Source organism: Hemitrygon akajei, chromosome 3 (assembly GCF_048418815.1).
Source record: "Hemitrygon akajei chromosome 3, sHemAka1.3, whole genome shotgun sequence".
Lineage (NCBI taxonomy): Eukaryota > Metazoa > Chordata > Chondrichthyes > Myliobatiformes > Dasyatidae > Hemitrygon > Hemitrygon akajei.
The window spans coordinates 89746857-89767704 of NC_133126.1; the positions used below are offsets into that span (position 1 = coordinate 89746857).

The following is a 20848-nucleotide window of genomic DNA, read 5'->3' on the forward strand; positions in this document are numbered from 1 at the left end:
GGTGTGCCACAGGGTGAGTGCTGGGATGTTTGTTGTTGATAACTTGCATAAATTATTTAGATGTGACTGCACAAGGGATGATTGTTAAGTTTCCAAATGATAATAAAGTAGGTGGTGGTATAGAGTTAATGCAGAAAGTTATGAAAAATTACAGGGGGATCTTAATTAGATAGGCATGTGGGCTGGGAATTGGCAAATGTCTTTTGTATTTGGTAAATATTAGTTACACCATTTCAAACTGGGGTAGGACTTAAATAGTGAATGGTAGGGCACTAGAGAGAGCTATGGGATAGAGAGATCCAAGAATGTTATTGAATAGTACATTGTTCACTAAATGTAGCATTGCAAGTAGACAGGGTAATCAAGGTATTTGGCCCACTGGCCTTCACCAGTCAAGGTATTGAGTATAGGAGTAGGAAAATTATGTTGCTGTTGTATAAGATGGTGATAAGACCACACTTGGATGATTGAGAGTAGTTTTCGTCAACCTTTCACAGGAAAGTTGTTATTAAACTAGAAAGTGTGCAGAATAGATATACAGTCGATTCTGGTTATTTGATTAATTGAGGCAGCTGCTTATTTGGGACAACTCTTACAACTCTTAAAGAACATAAACAGAGAAAATAGCCAGAATTCCCTTTGTTTATTTGGAACACTATGCCACCTACTTGGGACAGAAGATGGTTGCCGAACATTTTCTAGCTAGCGTCACTCACATGTATGTCGTATGGTCATTAGACACTACACCTTGCTTAGGTGTTTGTGTTCAGAAAGCAGTGATTTTTGTCACTGATAGTTGGTGAGTAATATGTAATAAGGTAATTCAGAACTGCTCATTGCAGTTTCAAGCATTCAGGTTTGGAGTTGCCAGAAATGGCCATAGGTGCAAATGAAATGATTTCACTACTTCAGCACTACAAAGAATTTAGGCCAGTTACCCTAACCTCAGTGGTTGGAAGATGTTGGAGTCCATTATTAAGGATGATGTTTCAGGGTACTTGCAAGATAAAAATAGGCCAGACAGAATGGTTTCCATGAGGCAGGAGTTCTCAACCTTTCTTATGCTATGGACCCTAGGTTTGGAACCCCAGCCTTAGATGGAAATCTGAAGTTCTTTGAGGAAATAACAGGCAGGATAGACAAAGAGTTGATGGATGTTGTTTAGTTGGATTTTCGGAGGCCTTTGACAAGGTGCTGTCCGTACATAAGACTGCTAAACAAGATAAGGTTGCCCATACTAGCATGGATAGAAGATTGGCTGACTGGGAGGAGGCAGAGAGTCAGAATAAAGGGGGCCTATTCTGGTTGGCTGCTGGTGACTACTTGTGTCCCATTAGGGTTGGTTTTGGGAGCGTATCTTTTCATGTTATATGTCAACGATTTGGATGATGAAATTGATGACTTTATGGCTAAGTTTACAGACAAAACAAAGATGGGTGGAGCCCCAAGTTGTGTTGCGGATTCTGAAAAGGACAGTTTGGGAGAATGAACAAATAAGTGGCAGTTGGAATATTGTGGAGGGGAGTATATGGTCATGCACTTGGGTAGAAGGAATAAAGCTGTAGACTGTTTTCTAAATGGGGAGAATATTCAAAAATCAGAGGTGCAAAGGGACTTGGGAATCCTTGTGTCAGCTTGCAGGTTGAGTCAGTGGTAAGGAAGGCGAATGCACTGTTAGCATTCGATATAAGAGCAAGGATGTGATGCTGAGGCTTTCTAAGACATTTGTCAGACTGTACTTGGAATATTGTGAGCAATTTTGGATCCCTTATTTAAGAAACAGATGTTTTGACATTGGAGAGAGTTTTAGGGTTCAAGGGAGGTTCACGAGAATGATTCTGGGTAATGAAAGGGTTAACATAGGAGCATTCAATAGATCTGGATCTGGACCTGTACCTGCTAGAGTTTGGAAGAATGGAGGCTGGGGGCTCCTCTTTGAAACCTCAATTATTGAAAAGCCTAGATAGAATTGATATGGAGAGGATGTTTCCTGTAGTTGCTGAGTCGAAGACCAGAAGGCACACCTTCAGAATTGAGGGACATCCATTTAGAACCGATATGAGAAGAAATTTATTTGGACAGAGGGTGGTGAATCTGTGGAATTCATTGCCACAGACAGCTGTGGCGGGCAAGTCATTGAATATATTTAAAGTGGATTTTGATAGGTTCTTAGTTAGTCAAGGTGTCAAAGGTTACAGGAAAAGGCAGGACAATATGGTTTTGTAGTGTAGTAGTTTTGCTAGTGTTTTAATTTATTCTATATTAAATTTAAATATTTAATTTGTTATTTGGTTAAATGGTAGTTTGTCATTTTTAATACCTTTTTAACTATTTCCATGAAACTTCAGCTAATTGGGGCAGCCAGTTAATTGTGCCAAAATGTATGGGTCCCAATGTGTTCCAATTTAGTAGAATCCACAGTACCAAGGATGTTGCCTGGAGTTGGGTGCCTAAGTTATAAGGAGAGGTTATGCAGATGAGGACTTTATTTCCTGCAAAATTGAGGGGTAACTTCATCATATAACATTATGAGGGGCATAGTCCTTTTCCCAAAGTGTGGGTGCTAGAAACTAGAGGGTTATTGGTATAAATCAGAGGTGTTAGAGATATAACAAAGACATGAGGGCAACTTCACATTTGGACTGAGCTGCCAGAAATATTGGGTGATGTGAGGATATTTAACAACATGAAAGACAGCTAGGTAAATACATAGAAACATAGAAGATAGGTGCAGGAGTAGGCCATTCGGCCCTTCAAGCGTGCACCATCATTCAGCATGATCATGGCTGATCATCCAATTCAGAACCCTGTACCTGCCTTTTCTCCGTACCCCCTGATCCCTTTAGCCACAAGGGCGATATCTAACTCCCTCTTAAATATAGCCAATGAACTGGACTCAACTGTTTCCTGTGGCAGAGAATTCGACAAATTCACCACTCTCTGTGTGAAGAATTTTCTCCTCATCTTGGTCCTAAAAGGCTTCCCCTTTATCCTTAAACTGTGACCCCTCGTTCTGGACTTCCCCAACATCGGGAACAATCTCCCTGCATCTAGCCTGTCCAATCCCTTTAGAATTTTATACGTTTCAATAAGATCCCCCCTCAATCTTCTAAATTCCAGCGAGTATAAGCCCAGTCGATCCAGTCTTTCTTCATATGAAAGTCCTGCCATCCCAGGAATCAATCTGGTGAGCCTTCTTTGTACTCCCTCTATGGCAAGAATGTCTTTCCTCAGATTAGGGGACCAAAACTGCACACAATCTTCTAGGTGCGGTCTCACCAAGGCCATGTACAACTGCAGTAGAACCTCCTTGCTCCTGTACTCGAATCCTCTTGCTATGAATGCCAACATACCATTCACCTTTTTCACCGCCTGCTGTACCTGCATGCCCACTTTCAATGACTGGTGTACAATGACACCCAGGTCTCGTTGCACCTCCCCTTTTCCTGATCGACCACCATTCAGATAATAATCTGTTTTCCTGTTCTTGCCACCAAAGTGGATAACCTCCCATTTATCCACATTAAATTGCATCTGCCATGAATTTCCCCACTCACCTAACCTATCCAAGTCACCCTGCATCCTCTTAGCATCCTCCTCACAGCTAACACCGCCGCCCAGCTTCGTGTCATCCGCAAACTTGGAGATGCTGCATTTAATTCCCTCATCTAAATCATTAATATATATTGTAAACAACTGGGGTCCCAGCACTGAGCCTTGCGGTACCCCACTAGTCACTGCCTGCCATTCCGAAAAGGTCCCGTTTATTCCCACTCTGCTTCCTGTCTGCCAACCAATTCTCTATCCACATCAATACTATAATCTCCTGTGGGAAGGAGAGGTTTGGATCCTTTTTGATTTTATATTCTCTTCTATTTCTACCATATTCTACCTCTGCACATACACTAGAGGCAATTTACAGTGACCAGTTAACCCACCCACCTGCACAGTTGTGGGCTAAGGGAAGATACTGGAGCACCCTGAGGGAACCCACCCACATGACACAAGAGAATGTGCAAACTCCATGCAGATAGGATCCACGTTCAGAATTGAACCCAAATTTCATAAACTGGTAACATCCGGGATGAAATTAATATTCTTTTAATTGATATAGAGCAGTAAACAATCCCAGTGCATTGTCAGTGTACTCAACAGCTACCATGCATTCGCCCTTCACACATGGTCTATTGCTTGTCTTGACAAGTCATTCAGCAGTTCTTCAGTGGTACCGGAAAAGTAAAATTATTCAACTAATTGCCCCCATATTGAATACAGAAAAAGTTCTATGTGTTGAAAATCTGAAATAAAAACAAAATGCTCAAAACTCACCCAGTCAGACACCACTTATTGAGAGAGAAAAACAAAAATAATGTTTCATGTTAATGACTTTTCATCCGATATAGGCAAAGGTTGAAAACAAGCACGTTTTAAGTTTCAGAAAAGTTGAATTGGGTTATGGTGGGGGTGGGGAGTGATGAAAAAAGAAGCTTTGGATAGAATGGAGATCAAGAGGATCTGAATGCTGGAGTTGTGAGGAAAAAAGCTGCGGGTTGCAGCAGTAATGTAAATGCTATAAGTACTGAGATTCTGTGGAAAGTAAAACAGGAAACATTGAAAGTTGATAACCTGTCATCAGAGATGACCACACCTTTTAAGTGAAGCAGTTCACCTGTATTTTCACTACTGTGAACTGCATCTGGGTCATACAACATGTCCTGTACATGAGAAAAATCAAACATTGATTAGATGACCACTCTGCAGAAAATACTGGTTCAATCCAGTTGCCTGTCTCTTTAATTGTTAAATTTCTTCGGACATAGGGTCACTTAATTGCCTGTAATCTATTCTCTCGTTTCATCTCCATCTCATGCCACTCTGTTTCCCTGATATCCACCTACACTAGCAGAAATTTTGCGATGTGAGTGAATCAAGACTACGGGGAGGGGAGAGAGTCCATGTGTTTGTACAGAAAATAGCAAGCTCCACACATATGCATCCTTTCCTACTCTGCCATTTATCTTCGCAAGATTATTAACCTGTCCATGCCTTCACAATAGTTTCTCATCTGGCACCACCATGATTTACAGTATTCATTCTGTCTTGGTCTCCAACCAATCACAGAAATTCCCTTTGTTGGTGCTGTTTGTCTCCCTTATTTGCAACTTAAAATATGTTTAATTCTTACGAAAAGTCATTGACTTGAAATGCTTGCTGTATTTCTCTGCATAGATGTGGTCTGACCTGCTGGGCATTTCCAGTACCTCATTTTGATTTAGCTTAGATTTTTTTTCCAAATAATTTTGTTTCTTATTTGCACTGATGGGTTCCTGGCAGTTGACAGTTTCAGGGATTTGCAGACATTTGGAGGGAGCTGAAAAAAAACAAGCTGATTTAATGAGTTGTTACGAGTATTCAGGACTGAACTGATTTCTTGTGTATAGTTCAATTGTGGGTTTTAAAAGATTGGTTTATAAATGTTGCAGTGTATGGCAATCTAAGGAATTTAAGTAGTTGGTCACTTTTTATTAACAGTATACTCGCACACGATATTGCCTGAATACTGTAAAATGTACAGATTAGGGAGAAGACTAGGTTACAGTTTGTCCAACCTGATTCACGTTTTTTGCATTTATACAAATGTGAGATGCAAAATGAGGCAGAAGATACCATACTCTGTATCTCTTGTCACCTTTCACTGCCTGTTTTATACTGTTATTTCTCTGCTTCCTTGCTTTTTTTCCTTGTTTGTAATTATCCTTTCTGTAATCCAGTTGTATATCTGATTGCTGTCGTTTTGGCTAAGGTATGACAGTGATGAAACTGGACTATTGGGCACTGGTATAAATGTTGCCCTTTTGAAGCAGGTGAGAACTTCTGACTGCAGCAATGAGAGATTGAAAATGTCTTTGAACGCCCCTGCCAGTTAGTTGGCCCTGGTTTTCAGAGCCCTGCCAGGTACTCCATTGGGGCCTGTCACCTTGCGAGGGGTCACCCTCTTAAGACAGCGTGACGCCATCTCCCAAGACAGAGATCACAGGGTAACCGGCTGCTGCAGGGGTCCTCCTAGCTGCAGTTCCATTCTCCCTTTCAAAGCACGCATAAAAGATGTTGAGCTTATCTGGCAGTGAAGCATCACTGCCACTCATGATGTTAGATTTTGCTTTGTAGAAAGTAATGGCTTGCAAACCCTGCCAGAGTTGATGTGCTTCTGATTCTGTCTCCAACCTGGTTTGGAGTTGTACCTAGCTTTTATGCAGTCCTTTTTGCAATCCAGTAAAATGCATGATGGTGTCATTAATTTGAAAGTGTTGTGCATTGCCTTATTGTTCAGATTAGGAGCAATATATGTAAAGGTTTTTTGACCATATTTTATTTTCAGTGTGTATTGTACTTTATTCTTTTTTTTATTCCTCTCCAGCATCTTGAAATGTCTTCCTAATATTTATTCAACATCGTCTGAAGACCATGAAGAGCCTTTTAATATTATTGTCAAGGAAGAACCTCCAGATGACTATGAATACAATTGTGCAGCAAACTCAGTGGACCTTGATTGTGGTGGATTACAATGTAAAGAGGAGGAGGAATATTTAGATTCAGAGGAACAGCATGACAAGACTAATTATGAATTAATTAATAAAACTTTTGACAAAAATGAAGTGGATGCAACTTCACCTGCAGTTAGTAAGCAGCCACTGAAACTTCCAACAGAAGTAGCACCTAAAGCTAAAATGCTGCAACTGCAAAGCATTAAAGTGCCTGTAGTTTGCTTGGAACCATGTATTATTCCAAAAGGTACCATAAAAATATCTGAAATACCACAAAAGCTGTTGTCTCCTTGTCGGAGGAGTGGAGGGCCTCTGCCTACCATTGTCCATTCTCCAGTTTCAGCAGAAAAGCATACTTGCTCACCGAGCTCTGCTGAAAAACCTCAAGTGAAGAACGTGGATTCAACATCAGAATGCTCAAGACACAAAGAGAGAAGCCTTGCATCAGAAATAACTGAAAATAAAACCCACATCTCTACAGTTGAAAATATTCCAACTGCTTCACATAGTACACCCTCTGGGAAGTCGCCTGAAGAAGGCTTCAGATTTCGTAAGATTAAATTTACTGAAAAAGCACGAAATTCCACCCTTTGGATGTCTTCAACCAGAGCATATCTTAATTCTACTGAGGACCCTCCTGTGTTATCCAATTGCTTTAAGTCTGCACGTTTGTCTAGTAAGGCATTCAGTTCTGGGATCTGGAGACCTCCAGATGGTAGGACTTGCTCTACAGGGGAAACCTCTATGCCTCGCACCAATTGGAAATCTTCAGCTATGTCGACACGACAAGCCATAGCGGGTGCTTGCAGACGAAGACGGACAAAAAAGCTGCGGCTGTCTGCGAAATCTTCCCGTTCTGTCTTGGGAATGAGTTCTTTGGCATCCTCTAAACATCTGGAACGGGAAAAAGCATTTCAGGATGCCAGTCCCGATCTGGATGATGTGGAAGGTGTTACCTTTGTGTCATATGCATCTCAGGTGAGACCATTTATGTTAGGGTGTGTAACTCATTTAATATTTTGAAATTTCTTTAAAAAAGGTTCATTCTGTTCTAAAATAAACCATTGTAATAAAACTGACTACATTCAGATTATTAGGCCTTTTGAAAATGAAAGAAGTGTTTTGTGAAAATGTGCTTAGGAATTCATAACTTAAAACAGAGAAGAGTGTCAGTAATGAACTAAATTATTTTGTAATTGAACATGCCTGAATTACAAAACTTTGAAGAAGTTATTGAACCTGAAGAATCATTAAAAACCAATAATCAAAGGGACAATGAGGGATGTGAGCTTCCCTTATGCATCGATCTTTTTTTTACTTCTTTTGAACCAGTGTGAAGCAGATGCATGCCTAACCAGAAGCTTGGTATACATGAGCCCTGCTAAAGAAATTGAGACAAGGCTGCTAATTTAACATAAGCCAATTGTGTCATTAGAAAAATGTAATAATGTAATCTAATGCAAAGACTCTGGAAATCTAAAGTAAAAATGGAATACTGGGAATATTCAGCAGTTTCAATGTACTTGTGAGGAGAAACTAAGTTATCACTTCAGGTGGATGATCTTTCAATTGAACTCAAAAAAAATTTAGAGTTGTAACAGCTCTGACTTTTTTAAAAAAAAAGGTCTTTGAATGCAGGAATGATTAAAAGGACAAAGTGAAAAGAGGGTAGTAAATGGTTAAAAGATGTTATGTGTAAAAAAAACCCCAGCAACTCCTGATTTGAAACGTGGGAGCAACATATGCACTGTTGAATGCAGCAAATCGGGAAGGTCATAAAAATGCCTCTTTAGGAAGTATGGTGTCATTGAGTTTTATTAGATTCATGGAGAAAGGAGGCCTAAAACAGGTAAAGATTATGATTTTGAAGATTCCATGGAGCTTTAAGGCCTCAAAACAAAAGTTTTTTTTTTAGCCATGTTCTGGGATCTCTAATATGATTAAACTTCTTACGTTGTCCTACAAAACCTGTGGACTCTGCAAGAAGTCTCTAGGCCATGGATGTTTTTTTCTCGTGCATTAACCTTGGGCTTGTAATGTAGAAATTTGATAACAGACATTGGTTTATTAATCCACATGGACCATGGTACCATGGAAATTTTGTCTTGATCAGATCATTACATGGTGCATTGAGGTTGAAGAAGGTAAAATAATGATGGTGAAGAATAAGTGTAACCACTACAGAGAGTACCATGCAGGTAAACGAGGTGCAAGATCATAATTGGGTAGATTGTGAAGGCAAGACTCAAACTTTTATTGTACTGAAGGTATATAATAGTCTTATAACAGCAGGGTAGAAGCTGTCCTTAATGCCTGATGGTACTTGCTTTCAGGCTTTTGTATCTTCTCAATAGAAGAGGGGAGAAGAGAGAATGTCAAGGTGGGTAGGGCCTTTAATTATGCTGGCTGCTTTATTGAGACCATGTTGTGGAGGTTGGTTTCTGATGTGCTGAACTTTTTCCACAAATCTGCAGTTTGTTGCAGTTGTTTGCCATACTAAGCTGTTATTCATCGAAAGGGTATGCTTTCTGTGATGCATCAATAACTCAATTAGGGTTGACAAGGACATACCAAATCTCTTTTTATCTTGCTAAGGAAGTAGAGACATTTGTGAGCTTTCTTGATTGTGGCATCTACGTAGTTGGAACAGGACAGGCTATTGGTGATGTGAATTCCCAGGAACTTGACCTCTCAGTATTGTTGATGTCAACATGAACATGTGTACTGCTTTACTTTCTGAAGTCAGACCAGCTGTTTTGTTTTACTGACATTGAGGGAAAGGTTGTTTTGACATCATGTCATTCTGCTCTGTTTCTCCTTCCCGTTCTCTGACTTATTGTTATTTGAGGTACATTTTCCAGTTTCTGCACATTAATATCATCCTCTGTGTGCTTACATTTCCTCTTCTAATTAAAAGCAGTAAGTATTCATACACGTATAGGTTAACCAGTAGCTAACAGATCAGTGGTTAAAGGTAAATGGGTTTAGCAAGTAAAGCTGAAAACATTGAACATACAGATGCTTCTCCAAGACAATGATGGCATCTGCAAACTAGTAGGTGGAGTTAGAGCAGAATCTGGCCATGCAGTTACGAGTGCACAGAAAATAGAGTAGGGGGTGATGGCCCATCCTTATAGAACACCAGTGTTCAGAATAATTGTGGTGGAGGCATTACAGATTGCAGTGTGTTGGCCAGAAAGTCAAGGATCCAGTTGCAGAGAGAGCCATTGACTCCCAAGGTCCAGAGTTTGGTGATAAGTTTGCTTGGAATTTGCTTGAATATTGGAAGCAGAGCTGTAGTCACTGAACAATAGAATGATATAGGTGTCCTGATATAGAGGGTCCAGAGATGATCTACTGTCATGATGCAAGTTGAGGAATAAATATTGACTAGGGCACCTGGGGCAGCTATTCTGAGTGCGTCGGATTGGTGTCAGCTTTGGTTAATTTCCAGAAATACATCTAAACCCTCAATTTTCTGGCAAATGTGTTCCACTGAACTACAAATATTATCAAGGTTACATGTTACTTACTATCCAACTACTGGCTAGTTCTTGCAAATTCACTTTTCCATTTACACGATCTGTTGGGATCAAAAATCTTTTTGTGGCAAAAACATTAAGCATCTACTTGTAATATATTTCTGAAATGAATTTGGCAAAGAATGGGGAAGCTTTAGAGATCATGTTGGAAATTGACACAAATGGCTTGGGGGGGTGTTTGGGGAGTAGGTCTTTGAACATAGTAAGGCTGGGTTTGATGCTGGAACCCAAGGAACCTCCAGGCTGGATTGAGGAATTGATTAGTGTTGTCGTCTATGGGGAGATTCATTCATTATTTTGTTAAAATTTAGTTTGGACTAAAGTTGTTCAGAAGTAGACATCGGTTGCTTTGTTAATGTCACCTGATCTGATCTTGCACGTGCGAATTTATTTTTTCCTCAAAATGCAAGCCTTTTGTCATCATTATGAATGCCAGAATATTTCCATGCATTGGCACAATTTGGTGATCTAGGTAGTAAGTACCTGATTGCGGCTGTAGATTTAATTTTCACTCAAGTTATTTCCACAGTATGCAAGTATTGTTGCTGCAGATTATTTGTAAGCTATAGTGTTTTACTTTTTAAGAGCTGGACATGTAGAAACCTTTTGGGCATAGTTTATCTGTACTTTCTTATATTAAATTCATGTTACTAGAAGCCTGCGTTGAAGATTTTCTCCGTGATGTCTTTTGAACTTATTTTCAGAAGTTCAGTATATGTTGCTATATCAGGTGTGGGGTATGCTGCAGAGACTAATTTCCATTTCCTTTGTCTAAATGCAACATAATTAAAAACTTTGACCATTTTTAATGGCATTAGAGGTTCAAGTGCAAACTTTTCTAGTTTATCTGCAGAATGTTAACAGTAATGCTTGGTCATCTGTCCTGCTATCTAAAGGTGCTATATCAATACAGACAATCATTAATAAAGACTTTGAAATGGAATTTCTGACATTTCCCAGTTTCTGCATATTAATATCATCCTCTGCATGCTTACATTTCCTCTTCTAATTAAAAGCAGTAAGTATTCATACATGTATAGGTTAACCAATAGCTAACAGATCAGTGGTTAAAGATAAATGGGTTTAGCAAGTATAGCTGAAAACATTGAACGTACAAATGCTTCTCCAAGACTTCCCTCTGCTGGAGTTGGGAAGTTCTCTTCTTTCTAAAACTAACTTTCACTTCATGTTTGTTGCTTGGGCTACCTAGCATTTCTGCATTGTTTTTATTTTCCTTTTTTAATACGTTTCTCAGAAATGTACATGAACTTATGCCGAATAAGTGTGTATGTATTAACATATAACAAGAATTTCAGTCTTTGTGAACCCCTAAAACACTGGTGCAATTCACAAAACTACTTCAGTCAAGCTTGTAGGGTACACCTAAGCAGCATATGCACAAGCTTAGGTACAGTAGAATGTGAGCAGAATGTACTCATTTATCATACCTTGCTAGCATGGAGCATTAGCAGCCAAAGTTGAATTACACTCTTCTGCTTTGTAAATATTGTGCATACCACATCCTCTTTTCCTTGGACAGATTAGCCACAGGGTGGTTACGTGGATTTGTGTGGATTGTTGGAATCTCAGAAGTTTAGGGAATGACGAACTGCACTGACATGCTCCCTTGAAAATTTGCAGGTCTTCATGAATCACAAGCTAATCCTACCTCAGAGATGGGGGGGGGGGGCATATAATCTAGGAAGATTGACACCTACTTAATTATTCTCAGGCAGTTCAGTCATCTACCTCAGTCACTGCGACTCATGGAGTGCTGACTCTGAAAGCCACCTGCTATTGTTGACTTGGCTCTTGATTCCTGTCAACTCTGGTGCAACAGAACACCTTTATAATGAAAGTGGAGAGTGCAGTTGGGTTTGTCCTGATGAGATTCTAATGTCAGTGTTGTTCTCTTTGTGCTCATCTTGAAGCCACAAGAAATACTCAGCCTTTGAAGCTTGCAACAAGAGGAAGAAAGGTTGTTGGAGACTTTAGGTAATGACAGATCCACTTGGAGAGGAGGAGCTCACAGGCCACTTGCAATGAAAGGAAACTCACTGAAAGTACAGGGCATGTATCATTGCCTGCCAATTGCCTTGAGCTTCAGTGCTTTGGTTTCCAAGCAAGAAAGGAAAATTGAGGTAATCGGTTTTTGCCATCTAACTTGATATTTAGTGGTAAGGGGTCTGGACTGCATTTTCAACTGCAGTGGACCTCATCTACAGTTGCTTCCCAAAGCTGTAAACCATTATCTAAAGGTTCAAACATCTTGGAGGGAGCATGCAAACATTTTACAGTAAAGGTGGTGTCCTAAACTGAACCACCTTCAGCTGCTCCATCTATGGCCTTCCTTCCATCATAAAGTTAGAAGTGGCATGTTCACTGTTAAGTGCAGAATATTTAGTTTCATTCATAAATTGACAAATGAAACAATCTGTTCCTTCATTCAGCAAGGCCTAATCAATATTCAGGCATTGGCTTGTATGTTACAGGTGACATTTGAGTAATAAGAGTGTCAAGGACTGACAGACTTCAAGAATAGCTTATGATTCATGATGAGCTGCAAATTCTGAAGGGGCATGGCACAGAACATAACTGCAGTTCATTCCCCAAGCTTCTCGATGCCTACAATCCTATAAGATACTGTTCAATGATAATGCCACTGAATATCAAGGATAGGTGAATTTGTAGGATTGTGTGCATCCTCACAACTAACTCCCTCTATATCATCCTTAAGGCCACCATTGATCCAGAACTCTGTTAGACTAACCTCATACACTACCTTTAATAGTTGAAGAGCAGGTCACACACTGGGAATCCTGAAATGAGTGACTCATCTCCTGATGTCTCATAATCTTTACACATCTATGAGACCTGAGTCAGAAATGTGATCGAATATTATCTTCATGCCTGGATAAGTGCACCTCCCATCAACTACAAATGCTCAACACTATCAAAAACAAATTAGCCTCTTAATTGGCACTCCATCCATCATCTCTCAAGCATTGATTCACTAGTATGCAGTGGCTGTAGTGTGTGCCATCTACAAAATGTACTGCAGTTACTCATATTGGGCACTCTTAACAGCACCTCTCAAATCTAAACACCTCCACCTTTACCATCAAGAAGGACCAGGGCAACAAGTGATTGGTTATCTCCTGTACTGTATTCTGTCTTGATTTGGAAATGTACCACAATTTCTTCATTTACACTAGAACTAATTATCGGGAGTCCCTATACAACTGCACTGAGGGAGCTCCTCCATCAGAACGGATTCATTTCTATTAGATGTGGCTCAACATCACCTTCTCAATGATAGGCAATAAATGCTCGCTTTGTTCATGCCACTCATAATATGAAAGGCGACTAAGCTCGTTCTCAACTGACTGCAGAAAACTGGAAACACCACCAGTGAAAGGATGTCTTTTTTTTGCATTTTCTTTATCAGAAACATTTGCTGTTTTTTTTTTGTGGGTCTTCATTCAAAATTAATCTTGAATCTTTGCTTTTCTGTTTGGGATCAGTGTTAGGTTCCCGTATGATTTTGAATGAGAATGTAGGTGGCATTATGAGTAACTTTGCATATGATGCCAAAATTAGTGGTGTGCTGGTCAATGAAAAAGATTGTCTAAGGTGTCAAATGGATCTAATCAACTAGGAAAGTTAGCAAAAGAATCACATATGGAATTTTAAGTCAGTCAAGTGTGAAGACTTGCATTTTAGGAGGTTAATCATGGACAGGACTTGTACTGTAAATCAGGGGTCACCAACCTTTGCACCGCGGACCAGTTTAATATTGACAATACTCTTGCAGACCGACTGACGCAGGGGTGGTGTGGGGGTGTTAATCACGACCAGAATATAGGTAATAAGTCAACTATGTCACTTATAAGTGGCTAATACTCTCAATTTCATTTCTAAAAGTGTTTAACGAATTTAATATTAAACACACAGCACATATTTTCCCTCGCATGAATATAGTGATAAGTCAGTAACTCACTTATAAGTCAATAGTATCATAACATTTTAAATTGCGTTTGGATATTAAACACTGTGCATATTTTTCTCGTATGAACATATAAAATCATTGCAACACACCAATAAGAGGCCCCCCCCCCCCCCCCCGTAGGTAGGTAGGATCTATCGGCTGACAAAAGTTTGGCTCGAGGGATGACTCGCAGCGAGGTAACTGCTCTGCTACTTACGAAACCCTGAGCCCAAATTAGGTCGTCTGCGAATATTTTAGCCCCGGGTTCCCCATGAACATTCGGTGTGCTAAACAGGTTTCGAGGTGATGCCCATCTGTCTGCGCTTCAGGCCAGTAGCAGCGGTACTTCCCAGCAGCCGGTTTCCCGAGGCCAACCAGTGATCCCAGGCATGAGGGTATCACTGAGTTTAGGCGACTGATGACCTCGTGTGCGTTCAAGTTCAACAGCGGGCGTGACAGGGAATGAGGAAAGGTGCAGCTGACTCGTATTGTTTCAAATCGCCAAATCATATCGTTTCCCCGCGGTCCGGTACTGGTCCGCGGCCCAGTGGTTGGGGACTACTGCTATAAATGACAGAGCCCAATGGAGTGTTGTTGAACAGAGACACTTTGGGGTAAGAGTAAATCAAGTTTTGAAAGTGGCAGCATAAGGAGTCAAAGGGGAGAAAGCAAGCAGCCATACTGCTTCTTCATTGCAGAGGGCCTTGAGCACAGGAGTTCAGATGTCATATTACAGCCATGTAGGACATTGATACAATCTCATTTGGAATATTGTGTGCTGTTTTAGTGGCTATACATAGAAGGATGTGATTAAGTTAGAGGGTGCAAAGATAATTCACTAGAGTATTGATTGGACTAGGTGGCTAGAGGTACAAGGAGAGACTAGATAGGTCAGGGATCTTGTCTGGAGTGAAGGGGGCTGAGGAGTGACCTAGATATTTATAAAATCATGAGAGCCATTGAAAAGGTGATTGGTCAGGTTTTTTCTAGGGTAGGGAAGTCTAAAGCTAGAAAGCATAAATTTAGGGTGAGAGGGGTCGATTTGATGGAATTATTTTTTCGACAGTGAGTGGTGGTTATATGGAACAAGTAGTCATATGAGATGGTGGAAGCACTGGAATTTAGAATTGGTTTATTATTGTTACATGTACCAAGATACAGTGAAAAGTTTTTCTTGCACGTCGTTCATACAGATCAAATCATTATACTGTGTGTTAAGGTGGAAAAAGGTAAAACAATAACAATGCAGAATAAAGTGTAACACCTACAGAGAAAGTGAAAGCAGGTAAACAGTAAGGTGCAAGAATATAATGAGATGGATTGTAAGGTCAAAAAGTCCCATTTTATCATACTAGGGAACCACTCAATAGTCCTACAGCACGGGGGCATAAGCTGTCCTTAAACCTGATGGCACTTGCTTTCAGGGTTTTGTAACTTTGCCTGATATAAGAGGCACAGAGGAAATAATGTCCAGCGTATGTAAGGTTTTTGATTATGCTGGCTGTTTTACTGAAGTATAGACAGTCCATGGAAGGACTTTGCAGTTTCTCGCAGTCACGTACAAAGCAGTTGTATACCAAGTTGTTATGCATTCAGATAGGTTACTCTCTATGATACATTGATGAAAATTAGTAAAATTGGACAGAAAGATATCAAATTAATTTAACGTCTTGAGGAAGTAGAGGCGTTGGTGAGCTGTCTTGGCCATGACATCTGTGTAGTTGGACTAGGACAGACCATTGGTGATGTACACTCCTAAGAACGTGAAGCTCTTAATGTTAGTGGCACTGATGTAGACAGCAGCATGTCCACTACCCCCCCCACCCCCTTCCTGAAGTCAATGATCACTCCTTTGTTGACATTGAGGGAAAGACTGTCATGACTCCATGCAACTAAACTATCTCTCTTGTACTCCAAATCATCATCATTTGAAGGACAGCCCACTATGGTAGGATATTCTGTAAACTTGTAGATGAAGTTAAAGCAGAATGCAGCCATGAGTGTATAGGAGGCTGAGGATAGAACCTTGTGGAGGACCAGTGGTAGAGGTGCCTACCTTGACTGTTGTTCAGGAAATCAAGGATCCAGTTGCAGAGGTTGGTACAGTTACTCTGTTTAAAATACATTTTGGCTGGTTCATAGGCAGGGAAGTTTAGAGGAATATGGATCGAATACTGGCAAATGGAATTAACTCAGTCAGGCATGTTTAAGTTGGCTGAGTGCCTGTTTATGTTCTGTATAGTGCTAGCTCTTAAGTTGATATTATAGTAGTATATGAAGTGAAGCATCCACCCCAAACCCAATGGCACAACGTTGAAGGGCTTGTGTATGCTGTTTAAGTTACAACTATCTCCCACTCCCATTCTCTGTTCAGCATCTCTCTTGGAAGGACAGGTTTTGCATGTAGACACTTTGGTAAAGGATTGTGGCTTGGTAGATACCTGATCTTGTAGCATTTCACAGCTCTCCATGAGTCCTAGCAGCTTATCACACCCTGAGCAATCACCCATGGATTTATCACTTGAATGAAAATTTAAAAAAACACAAAAACTGTTAATTTAGTATTTTAAAACAAAAACAGCAAATTCTTAAACTCAGCAGGTGAAGCAGTATCTTTGAAGGGAGTAACAGTTAATGCTTGAAGTCAATGTACTTTATCAGCATGAGGAAGGAAATGAAAACAAGTTAGTTTTTAAATGGCTCTTTTCCCAGTCTTTAAACTGAAGGGCTCAAAGCTGATTTGAAAGGAATGGTGGTAATGCAATAGAAACATGGTTAACTTCATGCATGGCCCAGTTTTCTTTATTATACCGTAGATTCCGGACTACAGAGCGCACCTGATTAAAAGCCGCTGGCTCTAATTTTAGAAATAAAATCAATTTTTTACTTGTAAAGGCCGCACCGGATTTTCGGCCGCAGGTGTCCCACGTTGTAATATGAGATATTTACACAGAAAGATATTACACGTGAGGATTTTTTAACTTTTAATTAAATCCATATGGTAACAAAAACAAATACATATTGCAAATGCTTTTTTTCGAACCGTGCCCGTAACGCGGCTACTTTTAAATATACGTTGCGTATACTTCTTTACTGAACAACATTCCAATATCTCCTAACGACTGGTAAAAAATATATATACTGCAGCCTACCAGGAAAAGTTATTGATCGCCTTTAACTTAAAAGCAGCGTTTTCGCTCCGCCGTCCCGTTTATCGCAAACGGCATTTAAAAGCAGCGTTCGCTCAGATCCAAAGCCGCTCGCGTAATGTGCTCCCCCCCTCCTTTCCGTTTATCGCAAACTGGCATTTTTCCCACAAGACGCGGCGAAACCGGGTGTGACGTCATAGCATCCCGCGATGTAGTACAGAAAACAAATATAGTTAAAACTCTTCTAACTTTAACTAGAAAATGAATTACTAAGCGAAAATATTATAAACTAAATAACTGCCATAAAGGCAACACAATGCTTTTCTTCGAGTGTTTTCCATGTTGATGAGGGTGAGTACAAATGACTGATTTACAATAATTTAATTGTGAAAGTGCGCTTGATTTATCGTACAATTTCATTGGACCTCTGTGAACTACTCATCAATTTTATTGGTCTACTGTTATGAGGCAAAATGTTTACGAGGCGGCATGAAAAAAATCATGTATTAGCCGCTCCGTTTTAAAAGCCGCAAAGTTCAAAGCTGTTCAAAATGTGGGAAAAAAGTAGCGGCTTAAAATCCGGAATCTACGGTAACTGCTGGATGAGATTTAAGAAAGTGTTAGTTAAACCAAGAAAGTTTTTTTTTGAACACCTATCTTTTAAAAATTTCTCTTTAGAAGTTTCTCAGATTTTTGTGTTTCAATATTGTAAGTTTGATATGTTTGGTTTTCATTGCAATCTTTGAATTTTTATTTATACAGGATGCCCTACAATCCCACCTGGTTGAAAAGATGCCAGAAGACCAGAGCAGCTCCATCTATCCGACAGGTATTTGCTACACCAACTATATTCTGTCTCTGCTGAACTGTGATACCATCTCCGCAGAGATCTCAATGTAATGTTTTATGTTATTTTTCCTACAATTTTCTGTTTTTGAAGAGAACTGCAAGACTAATTAATACGAGAAATAACATGTATGTTTCAACCTGTCCACCCAGCAGGAGCCCTGTAATATAGTTTGCTTATGGGAGAAATATGTCCTTGGCTTTTGATTAGATTAAGTTGGTTTTTCATAAGTAAATGCAGCATTTGGTGTTATTGGACTTTTATTTCAAGATGTTAATCTTATATATATTTTCCTTTTCTTAAAAGCAAAGTTAAATTGAACTCGCAGCAAGTGGTAGCCAAAAAGCCACTTGACCCCTACCTCTCTTTCACTGGACTTGGGTGGTCTTTTGGAAACCAATGTGGTATTGGTACAGGACCTGATCCCTTATTGCCCCCCTCCCCAATGCATATTAGGCCACTAAGTTGAGGAGGGACCCTAGATGACCAAGCTGGTGCTTATCGCAAGGCGGTGAGGTTGGAATGTGCAGGGCTAGTCTACGATGCAGCAGGACCTATAAATAAAGAGCAAAAACTTGAAGCTTTGCATGTGCTCCTTTCTCTGATGACCAGTTTGTCTCTGTAGGTCTGCAGCAAAAACTGGATAAATCTTTGTATTCTTCCCTTCACAATTAGCTGGAGCTGCCTTGAGGTTGGTGAATCAAGATGAAGTTCAGTAGGTGTTGTAGGAGATCTTATGTCAACTTCCCAAGCATGGTCTCTCAGGGAGGTTTATGCACTTGATGGAGAGTCAAGGCACAGGACAAAATCAGAAGGCCATCAGCTTCTGGCACAGATGGAAGCCACCTGACCAGGCGGCCCTACTCTGTCTGACCCCACCTCAGAGAGTGAAGGCCTTGAGCAGTCTAACATCAGATGATGGTTCATGATACCGCTAGCCACCACACTGATCTAAATGCTGATAGATGGGCTGCAGGGCCCAGGTGGTGCAACAGGGCCCTTTCGAATACCAGGCACAGCCAAGTCTTGTACTGACTGGTGCTAGGCTGATGCTTTTGACTGGAGCTTGGCTACTGAGCCATTGCTGATGGCCCTTCATATACGTCAACATTGGATTGGGTATTTAGAAAAGAAAGCTTCAGAGTTCTCTGGCGTGGGTCAATTGTGCATCTGATTTTAACTTCATACCTACCTAATGTAAATCACTTGCTTCCTGGTTAGCAACTAATTCTATGAAGGAATGTGCAAATGGAACCTATGCTATTGTGGAAGATGTATCATCTCCAGTTAAATATTCAGATTTCTGTGTTTGGATGTAATACTTGACAGCATATGTGCCTTAGCTATGTATGAACTTTCATACATCTACTAGGGTGGATGATCTCGGCAGTGCATTGTTGCTGAAAATTTAGATAATTCAAATTGTAATGTGGGTTCATTTCTTTTCCAGTAGACCCAGACATAGGAGCAAATTTAGGCCATTCGTCTATAGTGTGCTCTGCCATGAGGTCATGGCTGATTTATTTTCTCCCTCAGTCCCATTTCCTGCCTTCTCCCTGTAACCTTTGACACTCTTACTAATCAAGACTTTATAAACTTCTCCTTAAAATATACCCAATGACTTGGCATCCACAACAATCTGTGGCATTGAATTCCACAGATTTGCCACCCTCTGGCTAGAGAAATTCCTCCTCATCCCTGTTCCAACAAGATGTCTTTCTGTTGAGGCTATGCCCTCTGGTTCTAGACTGTCCCACTATTTGAAACGTCCTCTCCACATCCACTGTATATAGGCCTTTTAGTATTCAGAAGGTTTCGGTGAGATCCCTCCACCCCCCCGCCCCCCCATTGTTCTAACCTCCAGCGAGCACTGGCCCAGAACTATCAAGTATTCACATGTTAACCCTTGTGTTTTCAGGTTCATTCTCATAATCCTCTTCTAGACCCTCTGCAAAGGCAGATATGGGGCAAAGACAGATATTGTTTTTTAGATATGGGGTCCTAAACTGCTCACAATACTCCAAATGTGATCTGACCAATGTCTTATAAAGCCTCAGTAATACATCATTGCTTTTATATTCTAATTCCCTTGAAATGAATGCTAATGTTGCATTTGCCTTCCTTACTACCGATTCAACCTGCAAGTTAACCTTTTTACAGAATCTTGCACGAGGACTCCCTGCGTCCCTCTGCAACTCCAATTTCTGAATTTGCTCCCTGGGTTTTGAAAATAGTCCACACCTTTATTCCTTCTACCAAAATGCATGATCGTACACTTGGCTGCACTGTATTTCATCCGTCACTTTGCCTACACTCCCGTTCTAAGTCCTTCTGCAGAATCTGCTTCCTCAGTGCTACCTGCTTCTCCACTTATCCTGGTATCGTCTGCAGAATTGATCACAAAGCCTTCAATTCCTTCATCTAGATCATCTTCCCACTCTATAATCATGGTCATTGATATCACTATGCTTCCATTTTTTTAGCAGATCCTCAAGAAACTGAAGAAGAGAAAATTGAACGGCTGGAAGAGCAGCTGCTTGAGAACTTGGCTCATTTAAATCCCAGAGTTATTATGCATCCATTACTTGAACAAGGTGAATGTTTAATGTTGCAAGGAGGTTTGTTCAAATATGCTAATTTGCAAAAAAAGTTTAAAGATGTATCGAAGTGGTCTGATGAATTTAAATCTGTTAATTCCACTTTTATGGTCATTTTTCAAGTTGCAGTGTTTTTATGCAGAATGTAAAATGTGCGTCATAACCTGATTGGTGTGTTCA

The 20848-nt window shown here is 40.2% G+C and overlaps 1 protein-coding gene across 3 annotated transcripts in view; it reads left to right on the forward strand.

Annotated features, from left to right (window-relative positions):
* The window catches only part of mgaa (MAX dimerization protein MGA a), a 106651-nt gene that overhangs the window by 19281 nt on the left and 66522 nt on the right, over positions 1-20848 (forward strand). For all 3 annotated transcript variants that reach the window (XM_073040316.1, XM_073040317.1, XM_073040318.1), the window contains 3 exons: positions 6419-7523; positions 17987-18053; positions 20555-20665. In XM_073040316.1, coding sequence (XP_072896417.1) covers positions 6419-7523; positions 17987-18053; positions 20555-20665 — 1283 coding nt within the window. The remainder of the gene's footprint in view (positions 1-6418; positions 7524-17986; positions 18054-20554; positions 20666-20848) is intronic.